We start from the raw sequence: 15,514 nt of genomic DNA, 5'->3' as shown, positions 1-15,514 counted from the left end.
GCCAGAAGCAGGGCTCAAACCCATGACTCTAAGATCATTACCTGAGCCAAAGTCAGGTGCTTATAACCGTCTGAGCCTCCCATGTGCCCCATCCAACTCCATTTCAAATGAATAAATCCTGCAAAAATATTTGGTCCAACTATCTTTGATTCAAAGGCATTGCTGACATGGTTAGTCCTCTGTGAGTTTAAACTATTTTAAGTAAAATTGAGGGGCGCCTGGGTGGCTCAGTAGGTTGAGCGTCTGACTTCGGCTCAGGTCATGATCTCACACTCTGTGAGTTTGAGCCCCACGTCAGGCTCTATGCTGACAGCTCAGAGCCTGGAGCCTGCTTCGGATTCTATGCCTCCCTCTCTCTCTGCCCCTCCCCTGTTCATGCTCTGTCTCTCTCTCTCTCTCTGTCAAAAATAAATAAACATTAAAAAAATTCTTTTTAACTATTTTAAGGAAAATTGAGCAAACTTAAAAATGACAACAACCTGGACCATTGCCTCCACTTTCTCCTCTATAGATGTGTGTGAGGTCTGTCATATGGGCTCATGAAGTAAGAACTGTCTGTTGGGTGACAGGGTAGGGCCTAGGGAGCAAAAGGTAGAGTCTTGCATATAGAAACTGAGTTAAAATTTACCAGGACAAAAATGAATAAAAGTGTTGCAGGCAGAAGTGACAGTTTGTGGAGAATTATGATGAACACTGGGTATTTGGAGAAAATCAGAGTTTTTTGTGCCTAGAATATAGGTTATAACTGAATAATACGGTGCTAGGAAAAGCATATCTTTGAAACCATACAGGTCTCAGTTTAAATCCTGATTCAGGTATTAATAAAATCTTCTTTTAGGTTAAAAAAAAAATTCATCATGGCAGTAGGGGACTGATCTGACTTAACAAAAATTTGCCGGAAAAAATGCTTGGTAATCATGTCTGTTCTGTGCTCTGCATTCTGAGGGAAACATTGGCAACCCCTAGAGATTAGGAGAAAAGTTGTTTAATTTGAAGAAAGGACTATCTTTGAATATTTGAAGGACTTTCATACAAAAAATAAGAACAATTATGTGATCTTTCTGAGAATGGTAGATTTTATGAAAGGACATCTCCTTTGGACCAACAGAGCACCATGTAGCCACTGGATCTGCCTTAGAATGCTTTTCAAACACATGAGCCTTTTCTCTCTAGGAGGACAGGCTGGGGTACTGCTTAGCATAGAGGCTGTGAATGGAATGCCTGTAGCAGGCACTGGACTCCCTTTGGCTTTTAAGATCCTCTCAAACTCTAAGAAATCCCTATCAAAATAGCACCAGCGTTCTTCACAGAGTTAGAAAAAATAATCCTAAAATTTGTGTGGAACCAGAAAAGATCCCAAATGGCCAAAGCAATCCTAAAAAAGAAAACCAAAACTGGAGGCATCACAGTCTCAAACTTCAAAATATTTTACAAAGCTGTAATCATCAAAACAGTTTGGTACTGGCACAAAAACAGACACTCAGATCAATGGATCAGAATCGAGGACCCAGAAACGGACCCACAAACATATGACCACCTGATCTTTGACAAAGCAGGAAAAAGTAGCCAATGGAGAAAAGACCATCTCTTCAGCAAATGGTGTTGGGAAAACTGGACAGCGACATGCAGAAGAATGAACCTGGACAGCTTTCTTACACAATATACAAAATAAACTCAAAATAGATGAAAGACCTAAACATAATACAGGAAGCCATCAAAATCCTAAAGGAGAAGATAGGCAACATATAATCCAGTGAAGAAATGGGCAATAGACATGAACAGACTCTTTTGCAAAAAAGACATATACATGGCTAACAGACATATGAAAAAAATGCTCAACATCACACATCATCAGGGAAATACAAATCAAAACCACAATGAGATACCACTTCACACTTGTCAGAATGGCTCATGTTAATGATTCAGGCAACAACAGACATTGGCGAGGGTGCAGAGAAAGGGGAACTCTTTTGCACTGCTGGTGGGAATGCAAACTGGTGCAGCCACTCTGGAAAACGGTATGGAGTTTCCTCAAAAAATTAAAAATAGAACTACCCTACAACCCAGCAATTGCACTACTAGGTATTTATCCAAAGGATACAGAAGTGCTGATTCGAAGGAGCACATGCACCCCAATGTTTATAGCATCACTATTGACAATAGCCAAAGTAGGGAAAGAGCCCAAATGTCCATCAGCCGACGAATGGATAAAGAAGATGTGGTATAGATATACAATGGAATATTCCTCAGTAATCAAAAAGAATGAAATCTTGCCATTTGCAACAACGTGGATGGAACTAGAGTGTATTATACTAAGCAAAAAAGTCAGTCAGAGAAAGACAAGTATCATATGATTTCACTCATATGTGGAATTTAAGAAATAAAACAGATTGGAGCGCCTGGGTGGCTCAGTCGGTTGAGCGTCCGACTTCAGCTTAGGTCATGATGTCACGGTCCATGAGTTCAAGCCCCACAATGGGCTCCTTGCTGACAGCTCAGAGCCTGGAGCCTGCTTCAGATTCTGTGCCTCCCTCGCTCTCTGCCCCTCTTGCTGTTCATGCTTTGTTTCTCTCTGTCTCAAAAATAAACATGAAAGAAAGAAAGAAAGAAAGAAAGAAAGAAAGAAAAAGAAAGAAAGAAAGAAAACAGACAAACATAGGGGAAGGGGAGCAAAAATAATATAAAAAAACAGAGAGGGAGACAAACCATAAGAGAATTTATATAGAATATATATATATATATATATATATATATATATGAAAATAAAGAAAGAAAGGAAGAAAGAAAGAAAAGAAAAGAAATACATAAGGCAAGCAGAGTGCCTTACAGGAGCAAGTGCTGTTTTGGAGGTTTTGCCTTTGGCTGCTTCATTCAATCACCCAGCAGTCTTATGGGGTAGAAATTGCTACCTCCCTTCAGAGGGAACTGAGGTTTAACGCAGTTAAGCAACTTGCTAGTGGTCAAAGAGCCAAGAGAACTGGCTTTGAACTTGTGTTCTGATTCTGAGACCAGTGCTTTTTAGGTTATGCATATTCTCTCCTTCCCCTTAGCAGAAGCAAAATGCCATTCAGAACAAAAGCCCTGTTTTCAAAACGTTTAAGGAAATAGGTGGCTCCTTCCTGCGCTGTTTCTCTCTTTGGCTCAGGCCCCTGGAACCCGCCAGATGGGCAAGTATCTCGGTCTCCATACTGCCAGGAAGTGCCGTAGCCTCCTAGGAGATCAGAAGCGGCATGGTAAACAGTACAGGGAAGCCCATCTGGGCACAGCCCTGAAGGCCAATGCTTTTGGAGGTGCTTCCCACGCAAAGGAAATTGTGCTGGAAAAAATAGGGGCTGAAGCCAAACAGCCAAATTCTGCCATCAGGAAGTGTGACAGGGTCCAGTTGATTGAGAATGGCCAAAAAATCACAGCCTTTGTGTCCAATGATAGTTGTTTGAATTTTACGGAGGAAAATGATGATGTTCCTGTTGGTGGATTTGGTCACAAAGGTCACGCGATCAGTGACATTCCTGGATTTGGCTCTAACATTGTCAAAACAGCCAGGGTCTCTCTTTTGACTTTATACAAGGGCAAGAAGGAAAGACCAAGATCATAAGTTTTGATGGTGAAAAATGACAATAATAAATTTTCAAATGCTAAAAAAATAAATTGTTTTTGCTTTTTTTAAAAAGTAAATAATATGTTTGTTAACTCTTTTTTAAAAATATAATTTATTGGCAAATTGGCTAACATGCAGTGTGTAAAGTGTGCTCTTGGTTTTTGCAGTAGATTCCCGTAGTTCGTCACTCACACACAACACACGGTGCTCATCCCAACAAGTGCCCTCCTCAATGCCCAGCCCCCATTTCCCCCTCTCCCCCACCCCCTGCATCAACCCTCAGTTTGTTCTCTGTATTTAAGAGTCTCTTACGGTTTGCCTCCCTCCCAAATTAAATTTAAAAATAAAAAATACTCAAGGAAATAAAAGTGAGCCAGACATTAGGTGAAAAGCTATAAAGTTTTAGCACACAGTTTCCAGATTAAGAGATAAAACATCTCAGGAGTGGGAAACTGTTACAAGACCAGGGCAAAAACTTAGCCTGAAAAATGAATCCATGAGCCTTTTCCCAAAAAGGTCTCTCCACGTCACTTACCGACGCACTTGGCACAGCGTTGGCATACTAAAAGTGACATATGAGGCAAGATTGGCTGATTGAATGAACTCATGAATTAATGAATGAAATTATATAAACCCAAATCATGAGGACAATTACGAGAATAGCACATACAACAAAAGGTTTACCTGCACAGAACACTCCGTGCTTAAATGATCTCAATCACCCTTGCCAATTTATAGGAAATCCTGGTTAATAATAATTAGTTCATTTTTACTGAGCATTTCCTCTATGCCAGGTGCTGTGCTAAGTATTTCACGCGGATTTTCTCAGTTATTGCCCACAAAAACCCTTTGACATCTTCCTGTGTAGCATGAAGATTGATAGCACAAGCTGAAGCCAGACTGGGTGGACCTGAATCCATACTTAATCAGTATGTCGGCTTGCACAAATTACTTAACCTGTCTGTGCTCAGTTTTCTAATCGGTAAAATGGGATAAAAACAGTTCCTATCTCATAGGATAAGGAGTTCTTAGATTAGCGCCTGGCATAGAGTATGTCCAAAAGTGTCACCTGTCACTATTCAGGTGGTGAGTCACACTGCCTGGACTCTAATCCCACCTTCACCTCTAGCTAACTATATGATGGTGAACAAGTAGTTTAATCTCTCAGAGACTCAGCTTTGTCATCTGTAAACAGAGATTCTAAATAACGCATCCTGAGGTTATTTCCTGATTACATGAGTTAACGTGCATGTATCCAGCATACAAAAACACTCAACAAATGCTATTATAATCCTCATTTTATAGTTCGGAAAACAGAACTTTTCATGTGCCACTTGAGTGTGGTCTGGGACTCAACTCCAGACAGCCTGACTCCAGCATCCTAATTCATTTAGGGTGGTCTCAAGGCAAATGCTGAAACTTTGAAGAAATTCTCCCTGGCAATATTTTCAATTATACCCTAATTATTCTGGATATACCACTGGGTGAGACCTATATGTGTTGGACTGCGAGTAGTCATTTCACTAATAATCCTTTAAAATGGAGATATTTAAGTCTTGAAGCAATATCAGAAAATGTTCCGGAATACTTCCATTTCTACGAGCAGTAACGCTTGGCACCAGTGAGCTCAGAGAATCTTAAATACGTCTCCTTCCTCACTCCTTGTGTCTAAATTCCAGCTACTTCAAATCCCTTTAATCCTCTCATTTCTGATTTTCTTTTGTCTCGCCCTGAAAGACCACAAGTTTGTCCACTGCCAAGCAGGGGAAAAAGTATGGGTCTTGTAGTTGGAGGAACATTTGGTAAATTACCATAACAATGGACATTATTTTGTAAATATTGAAACAATGTTCTTCATTTCCCCTTTAAGTGCTTTCAGCTTTTTTTCACCAATTTGAGCCTTGAGTTATTGTTCTAGGAGAGGAAAGAGCCTCAAACAAAGACACTATTGATCAGCTTTGAATCTCAGAGCTGACTTTCTTGACCTCTAGAAGGGAAAGAGTGGACTTGAAAAGCAGACTGTCAGGAAAGATGTCAAAATCACAAAGCACCACTTGAAGCATATGGAGAGGTGGGGCAGGTGTCCCTGATCACAAAATCCAGGGAAATGACGTAAAGGACGTAGAAAGCCCATCCTTCTACCCTGGGTGAGGAAAAGCAAGCAAAAGTAGATGAGACGTGTGTGTCCTGCTCTCCTATCTCAGAAGCAGAGCTCCAGACAGGGGAAGCATATTTGATTTAAGAGAATGCCTAAATCACAAAGACTTGAGCCCTACTTCACAGGAGGGAAGGAATGGCTTCAGAGTAAAAGTTGTAGCACAGTGAGATCATGCAATAAAAGGATCTTAGCTGAGTTGTCCTTAGATGTTCCCACCTGATGACAAAGTGGCGCACAAAAGTCAGCTCCTTTGGGTCCCTTGGGAATCAGCATGGCCACGGCCAAGTGTTCCAGGACTGAATGGATGTCACGGAGAGCTTATGGCCAATAACGAAAGAGCTACTTAGCCCTCATGCTGATTTGTAGAGTAGGCAGCAACCTCAATCTCTAAGGATAACAGGGCGAGAGTGGTCATAGATAAACAACAGGGACTGGAAGTCAGTATATAGCCTTGGAAATAAATCTTAAAGACTGTCTCTTTCCCTTCACCACAGGATACCCCTCTCCAATAGTCCCAGACACCATGTGGGAGAAAAGCAGGTTGAAAAGAAGGAAACCAAAATACAAAAATTTAGACCCAAAAAAATTCCAGGTTGCGTAAAGACTTAAACTAATGGATTAAACTAAAATTATTGGAATAGAATAAATTGTTCCACTTTCCTACTCAGTATAGATTAGGTACTTACAAGAAAGATTAAATAAGTCAGAGAGAACATAAACTTCATTTTCTTTTGACATCTGTGTACAGGGTATATGTCGATTTGTGATCCGCCTTATACTAATAGATTTTCTTTTTGAACAGTAGCCGATAGTTTCCAGAAATTTTATTAGCACAAAAGTCAACCATACAGAAAGGAATTAATTTATATACCATCTAACATGAATTCTGAGAACACTGAGACTCAGAAGTAATAATAACATACATTAAATGTTAACTATCTGCCAGTCACTGCATTGTATTATCTTCATTATACCTCTAATAATAGTAGGTACTAATAATAGTCCCTTTTTATAGATAAAGAAACCAATGCTTTTGAGGTTAAGTAACTTCGCCAAGGTCATTAGGTACACAATCAGAATATAAGGCCCCTTGACTCCAGAGCTCTTAACTGCTACACAGCCCTTACACTACCAGAGCCCAGCCTCTGCCCTGCATATTGGTGCTAGAACTGCTACATAGAAGAACTCTAAGGATAACCTTATGCATGTGGAAAGGAATTCACAGAGGTACTTACAGATGGAAAATAAAAAGGAAGATAGAAGTGATATGTAAAAATTATTTCAGATCCATTCCAAGGGATGCATTTTAGCAAAAATAGACTCTTTCTTTAAAAAATAAAAAGGATAAGGGGCACCTGGGTGGCTCAGTCAGTTGAACATCCAACTTCAGCTCAGGTCACGACTCATGGTTCAGTTTGTGAGTTCGAGCCCCCACACCGGGCTCACTGTTGTCACCTTGTCAGTGCAGCTTCAGATCTCTGTCCTCCTCTCTTTGCCCCTCCCCACCTTGTACTTTCCCGAAAATAAATAAACCTTTAAAAGGAAAGATTACAATTTTTTTAATTAAAAAACAGAAATAAAAATAAAAACAACAGACAAAAAAAAAAAAAAACTTTATCAGATTGAAAGTAGTTCACTAGGGGTAATTTTTTAAAACCAAAGTTTTCTCCACTGATGGAAGGCAAGAAAAAAATAAAGGGAAGGAGAGAGAGAGGGGGAGGAAGGAAGGAAGGAAAGAAGGAAAGGAGGGAGGGACAGAGGGATGGTGCGGGCAAGGAAGAGGAAAAACAGGAAAGAGAACTTTGCATAGCAAAGACTCTAAATTTCAGGTGTAATTTTTACTTTGTAGTGACTGGCATTAGTTACAGAATTGATTTGATACCAGGAGTCTTCTAACCAAAGTACATATTCACTTAAATAAAGAAATGAAATTTACTGTATGGAGCATACACAGAAAAAAAATGATTTTAAATTAATTTTTAGAAACATTTTAATAAAAGTATATGAATATATATCTACAACTTATAAATTTTCTATTTCTCATTTCTGTGTAACTTTATAATGGTAAACATTGAAAGATATTTGTTGGATGAGTAAATACTAGAAGGCTTGAATCGTTTTTCATCCCCATATTCTAAGATAAATTTGAGAACTGTGTGCTTTTGGCCTCTGGAAATTCTTTTTGTACAAGGGGAAACATCACTGTTTCTTTTAGGCTAAAACCTGTAATCTATAAAAGCATTAAAATTTCATGTCCTAGAATTTCTTCACTGGGTCTGCTTCTATAAAAATGCCAAAAATGTAGACCAAAAAAAAAAAAAAAAAAAAAAAGAAAGGACCAGTTGAGGATCTAGATCAGTGGTTCTAAAAGAGTAGTACACGGACCTCTGGTGATCCATGAGCAACTTTCAGGAAGTCTATGAAGTCAGAAATTCAGAACCATCTTCGTAACAACGCTATGATGTTAGCGACTTTTCCAGAGTGTTGGCATTTGCACTGATATTACAAAGCAATAGTGGGAGAAATGGCTAATGCGTAAGCACAACTCAAGGCAATGGTACCCAATGTGCTTATAGTGTATGTTCAATAAAAACAGTAAAGATGAATAAAGACTAATTCAAAAAGATGTGCACCCTTATGCTTACTGCAGCATTATTTACAATAGCCAAGCTATGGAAGCAACCCAAGTATCCATCAATAAATGAATGGATAAAAGATATGTGATAGGTATCATTCAGCCATAAAAGAGTGAGATCTTGCCATTTGCAACAACATGGATGGACATACAGGGTATAACGGTAAGTGAAATAAGTTAGAGAAAAACAAATACCATATAATTTCACTCATATGTAGAATCAAAACAAAACAAACAAATAGCACAATCAGACCTATAAATACATAGAACAAACGGTGGTTGCCAGAGGAAAGGGGGTTGGAGGGATGAGCAAAATGGCTGAAGGAGAGAGAAAGATACAGGCCTCCAGTTATGGAATGAATAAATCACAGGAATAAAGGGTACTGCATAGGGAATATGGTCAATGGTATTGGAATAGTGTTATATGGTGACAGATGGCAGCTACACTTGTGATGAGCATAGATAGCATAATGTATAAAGAAGCTGAATCACTATGTTGGACACCTGAAACTAACATAACATTGTTAGTCAACTGTACTTCAAAAAAGACAATAAAATAATACTAATAATGAACATTTGAAGAGCAAGCATTTCTTACTTTATTTATTTTTGAAAGAGAGCACAAGGGGGGGGAGGGGCAGAGAGGGAGGAAGAGACAATCCCAAGCAGGCTCCATCCACACTGCCAGCTTAGAGCCTGACATGACGCTTGAACCCACGAACCGTGAGATCATGACCTGAGCCAAAATCAAGAGTCAGCGCTTAACTGACTTAGCCACCCAGGTGCTCCCTGAAAAGCAGTTTCCCTTACTGATGTTCTTTACAAAGCAGTAGAAATGTTCATTTTATTAAAATGTAAGCCGTAAGTACATGTGTTTTTAATTGTGTGGAAAAAAAATGGTACATACACACATACCACTTCTTCATTTAAAGTTTTTTTTTTAATTTTTATTAAGATATAATTGACATAAAACATTATATTACTTTATTACTTTCAGGTGCACAACATGAATAATTTGCATAAATAGTGAGATGATCACAATGAGTCTTGACATCATCAACACACAACGATTTCAATTTTTTTCTCACGATGAGAACTTTTAACATCTACTCTTTCAGCAACTTTTAAAGCTCTTTTGGTGCATATCAAAGTATAATGTTGGTCTTGAGGAAAAACACATGGACCATACCATTTGAGTTGTGAAAATTGCTCTTTTCATGGAACATCATTTTGTCTGAAAGATTCCACTGACAGTCTTGATTAGGGTTATTCAACTTGCTTATTTGGCAGATATTTTCTCCAAAATGAACAACGAAAGCCTGTTACTTTAAGGAAAACAACAGGTAGTGTTTGTGGCCAATGACCAAATTTGAGCTTTCGACAAAAATTACAAGTTTGAAAACCTCATACCCAACATTGAGGTTGACAACTTTGTAATACAGGCTTTTCTGATAGGATCTGTGGTGATATAAATGAATGTGGTTTCATCATATTATATAACAAAATGTGTTAACGTTTAGAAACAATGCATAACTCAGTAAACCAGTATTTTCCAAATTTCCAATGCATGATGTTACAAAACTAAGTCACAAAAAGATTTGAATGTAACAGTACACAGATAGCTCGATGATATGGCTTCAGATTTCACATTGCACCTTTAAAAAACTAACCCTTTCCTAGTTTGGAGGTAATATCAAAAAAGATTACTCATTCCAAATCATCCAGGAGGAATTAAAACTTTCACTCTTCAAAGATAACAAGATACTCTATATGGAAAACCCAAAGGTTGCACCAGAAAAACTGCTAGAACTGATCCATGAATTCAGCAAAGTTGCAGGATATAAAATCAATGCACAGAAATTGGTTGCATTTCTACACACCAATAATGAAGAAACAGAAAGGGAAATCAAGGAATTGATCCCATTTACAATTGCACCAAAAACCATAAAATACCTAGGAATAAACCTAACCAAAGAGGTGAAAAATCTATACACTAAAAAACTATAGAAAGCTTATGAAAGAAATTGAAGAAGACACAAAAAATGGAAAAAGATTCCATGCTCCTGGATAGGAAGAACTAACATTGTTAAAATGTCAATACTACCCAAAGCAATCTACAATTCAATGAATCCTTATCAAAATAACACCAGCATTCTTCACAGAGCTAGAAGAAAAAACAATCCTAAAATTTGTATGGAACCAGAAAAGACCCCGAATAGCCAAAACAATCTTGAAAAAGAAAACTGAAGCTGGAGACATCACAATCCTGGACTTCAAGCTGTATTACAAAGCTGTAATCATAGAGACAGTATGGTATTGGCACAAAAACAGACACTCAGATCAATGGAACAGAATAGAGAACCCAGAAATAGACCCACAAATATATGGCCAACTAACTTTTGACAAAGCAGGAAAGAATATACAATGGAATAAAGACACTCTCTTCAGCAAGTGGTGCAGGGAAAACTGGACAGCAACATGCAGAAAAATGAACCTGGACCACTTTCTTACACCATACCCAAAAATAAACTCAAAATGGATGAAAGACCTCAATGTAAGACAGGAAGCCATCAAAATCCTAGGGGAGAAAACAGGTAACAACCTCTTTGACCTGGGCCACAGCAACTTCTTGGTCAACACATCTCCAGAGGCAAGGGAAACAAAAGCAAAAATGAACTATTGGGACCTCATCAAGATAAAAAGCTTCTGCACAGTGAAGGAAACAATCAGCAAAACTGAAAGGCAACTGACAGAATGGGAAAAGACATTTGCAAACGCCATATCAGATAAAGGGTTAGTATCCAAAATCTATAAAGAACTTATCAAACTCAACACCCAAAACCACAAATAATCCAGTGAAGAAATAGGCAAAAGACATGAATAGACACTTCTCCACAGAAGACATCCAGATGGCCAACTGACACATGAAAAAATGCTCAACATCACTCATCATCAAGGAAATACAAATCAAAACCACAATGAGATACCACCTCACAACCATCAGAATGGCTAACATTAACAATTCAGGCAACAACAGATGTTGGCGAGGATGCGGAGAGAGAGGATCTCTTTTGCATTGTTGGTGGGAATGAAAGCTGGTGAAGCCACTCTGGGAAACGGTATGGAGGTTCCTCAAAAAACTAAAAATAGAACTACCCTATGACCGGCAATTGAACTACTAGGCATTTTTCCAAGGGATACAGGTGTGCTGTTTCAAAGGGGCACATGCACCCCCATGTTTATAGCAGCACTATCGACAATAGCCAAAGTATGGAAACAGCCCAAATGTCCACTGATAGACGAATGGATAAAGAAGAAGTGGTATATATATATACACACACACACACACACACACACACACACACACACAATGGAGTGTTACTCGGCAATCAAAGAGAATGAAATCTTGCCGTTTGCAACTACATGGATGGAACTGGAGGGTATTATGCTAAGCGAAATTAGTCAGAGAAAGACAAATATCATATGACTTCACTCATATGAGGACTTTAAGAGACAAAACAGATGAATATAAGGGAAGGGAAACAAAAATAATATAAAAACAGGGAGGGGGACAAAACAGAAGAGACTCATAAATATGGAGAACAAACTGAGGGTTACTGGAGGGGTTGTGGGAGGGGGCATGGGCTACATGGGTAAAGGATATTAAAGAATCTACTCCTGAAATCATTGTTGCACTATATGCTAACATGGATGCGAATTAAAAAATAAATAAATAAAAATTTTTTTTAAAGATTACTCATAATGACCTTTTTATGGCTACTAAATTACCCTTTTCAAATTATATATCTGTAAATATTTCAACCAAAATAACATAATGCAACAGATTGAATTCAGAAGCAGATATGAAAATTCAGCTATCTTGTACTAAGTATAAGAATTTCACAAATGTAAAACAATGTCATTCTTCTCATTAATTTTTTACCTTAGAAAAGATTAGTATTTTCACTAAAAATATTATTTACATTAACAGGCACTTGGTTTATTATTTTAAAATTTTTAATTAATATTTTTCTAATTTCTCAGTTTCTATTTCTAAAATGGTAAATATTAATAAATATAAACCATATAAGTGAAAATTCTTTGGTGGGGCACCTGGGTGGCTTAGTCGGATGAGCATCTGAGTTCGGCTCAGGTCATGATCTCACAGCTTATGAGTTCGAGCCCAGTGTGGGGGTCTGTGCCGACAGCTCAGAGCCCGGAGCCTGCTTTGGATCCTGTGTCTCCCTCTCTCTCTCTCTCTCTGCCCCTCCCCTGCTCACACTCTGTGTGTCTCTCTCTCTCAAAACAAATAAACATCAAATTTTAAAAAATCAAGAAAACCCTTTGGGAAGCCTCACAGATATTTAAATGTATAAAGCATCCCTGAGACCAAAAAGTCTGAGACTACTGACCCACCTCAGTATTACATATTTCAATATTTAAATACAACAAAATGAAATGTTCACTCCAGATACATCAAGTGGGCCCATTTTGAAATCCAAACCTCCCTTGACCTTATCTCTCTCTTTCTCTCTTTTTTTAAATTTACATCCAAGTTAGCATATGTATAATAATGATTTCAGGAGTAAAATTCAGTGACTCATCCCCTATGTATAACACCCAGTGTCGTCCCAGCAAGTGTCCTTCTTAATGCCCCTAGCCCATTAGGCATCCCCCCACCCACAACCCCTCCAGCAACCCTCAATTTGTTCTCTGTATATAAGAGTCTTTTATGGGAACCTCTGGGTGACTCAGTTGGTTAAGCACCCAACTTCAGCTCAGGTCATGATCTCAAGGTTCATGGGTTCGACCCCCACGTCAGGCTCTGTGCTGACAGTTTGGAGCCTGAAGCCTGCTTCAGATTCTGTGTCTCCCTCTCTCTCTGCCCCCCCTTCATTCATGCCATGTCTCTCTCTGTCTCTCAAAAATAATAAAGATTTTAAAAAATTAAAAAAAAAAGAAACATTAGGACTATAAAGGTCCTTCAAAACACGCGCGTCAACTCAACCTTCTCTACAAGGCAAAATTAAAATTAGAAATAAATCTGGGAGGTAGAATGAAGGCAAAGAAGAGAAATGCAAAGCCACAGGGCCAAAATCCTTGGTCTCTCAAATTAGCTTGCTTCGCACAAATTCTCCTTAAAATTATTTATGGATACAAATAAAATGTAATTAACTTGCAATCAATACACTGGGGGTTTTGGGGCGCCTGGGTGGCTCAGTCAGTTAAGCATCCGACTTCAGCTCAGGTCACGATCTCACCGTCCGTGAGTTCGAGCCCCGCGTGGGACTCTGGGCTGATGGCTCAGAGCCTGGAGCCTGCTTCCAATTCTGTGTCTCCCTCTCTCTCTGCCCCTCCCCCGTTCATGCTCTGTCTCTCTCTGTCTCAAAAATAAATAAACGTTAAAAAAAAAAATTAAAAAAAAATACACTGGGGGTTTTGTCCACACTGAAAGAGAAAGGAAGCAAATGGCACCTCCCCTCCATAGCCTGTCCCTTGCTCTCTGAGGACACTGACTGCCTGGAGGTGGCTGATCCCTACAGCTCATCCCAGTTTTGGAGGATGGACATTTGTGTGGCAGAGCTAATGAATGTGACATCTAAAGCCACAGCAAGCAGAGCTCCAGAATTACTCCAGTAATTATTCAGGGGTGTTTTCTGGCATTCTTTCAAAACAGAAAACTTGAAAAACCAGCTTTTGCTGCAGGCAGAATTCTAAAGTAATCACTGAGACATTTGCAATGATACATAAACTTTCCTCTCTTAGGTAAATAGAGGTACATACCGGAAGTGCGATTTCAAAACAATCTGCGCCAAAATAATCCACATTGACCTGAATAGTCAGACAATTAAGCCAGTAGGGAAGTGGCCTGGGGTTTTGTTTGTTTGGGGAGCCAGGATTGGAAGATAACTTGAAAATTCTGGAAAGTGGCTTAATTCTCGAATTTACTTTCTGCATGCTGAAAGAGTAAGACGCTGTCATTTTTACCCAGATCATCAATGAAAAAGAAATTATCTGAAGTTTTTTTTGAGATTTTTGGAGGAGATATAAACAAAATAGAGTAAGAGATGAAAAGAAGCCTCAAAATGCCCCTGGGCCAGCCTGAGAAGCAGCAAATTCCCTTTCTCCATACTTATAAATCATTAAGGCCATATATGGTAAACGAAATACAACATGTTTCCTCTCCCTTTCCCTTACATTGGGTTACATAACTACCCAACTGAACTTTATGATGGATGGGTGTTTGGGGTTATCTCAAACAGCAAAATGGTTCAGTCTTATGACCCAATTCCGTTATCAAGGAAGCTCTAAGCTCCAAACTGCAGCATTGCATCTATTATTAAAGACGATTTTTCTAAAAACAGATTCCATTGTTAGAAGCTTTATTACCAGAAGGTAAAATCAAATAAGGAAGCATTCTGTATCAGGGGGTGAAAATATAATTAAATACTAAACTTAATTTATGTTAAAAACATTCCAACTGGTTATGAAGACCATGCAAAAATGTATAAAAGGCAAATCAAAGGATAAATAAAACAACTGGGATAGAAAAGTTTGCTTCCGAGTGATCAAACTATTTCATATTTGTGTATATATTTTTAAAACTATGCTGAGAAAAGGGGAGCCTGGGTGGCTCAGTCGATTGAGTGTCCGACTTCGGCTCAGGTCATGATCTCACAGCTTGTGGGTTCGTGCCCCACGTCTGGCTCTGTGCTGACAGATCAGAGCCTGGAGCCTGCTTTGGATTCTCAGTCTCTAACCCACTCACATTCTGTCTCTGTCTCAAAAATAAATAAACGTTAAAAAAAATTAAAAAATAAAACTATGCTGGGAAAAGAAACAAAGGAATTATTATATACAAAAGATGTTGACTTTTTTTTCATTAGAATGGTAAACGTTTGTATTTTTTCATCTTTTGTTTTCCAAATTTTTGCCATACAGGGAAGAAAGGAAGGGGAAGCTGTAAGCACACTGGCTGGTGGCCGAGGTGACAGCATCTCTGGGGTGAGCTCCAGCTCCCAAAGAAGCAGGTGACAATGACCACTTACCCCTCCATCCTTGAAGCTTCTGAAAACAAGCCTCTAGGTTTCTCTGTGTGGCTTACTCCTGACTCATTCCCTCC

The 15,514-nt window shown here is 38.8% G+C and overlaps 1 protein-coding gene across 1 annotated transcript; it reads left to right on the top strand.

The window, feature by feature from the left end:
• Nucleotides 1-3,163: 3,163 nt before the first annotated feature.
• On the top strand, nucleotides 3,164-3,595 carry LOC125923967 (40S ribosomal protein S23-like). Its single transcript, XM_049632643.1, has one exon. It carries the CDS (start codon nucleotides 3,164-3,166, stop codon nucleotides 3,593-3,595), a length of 432 nt encoding a protein of 143 aa, XP_049488600.1.
• The last annotated feature ends 11,919 nt before the right edge of the window (nucleotides 3,596-15,514 follow it).

The sequence above is a fragment of the Panthera uncia genome, chromosome B1 (genome assembly GCF_023721935.1).
Source record: "Panthera uncia isolate 11264 chromosome B1, Puncia_PCG_1.0, whole genome shotgun sequence".
Taxonomy (NCBI): Eukaryota; Metazoa; Chordata; class Mammalia; order Carnivora; family Felidae; genus Panthera; species Panthera uncia.
Note: the sequence above shows the minus strand (reverse complement) of the source record. Positions and strands in the feature narration are given on the sequence as shown.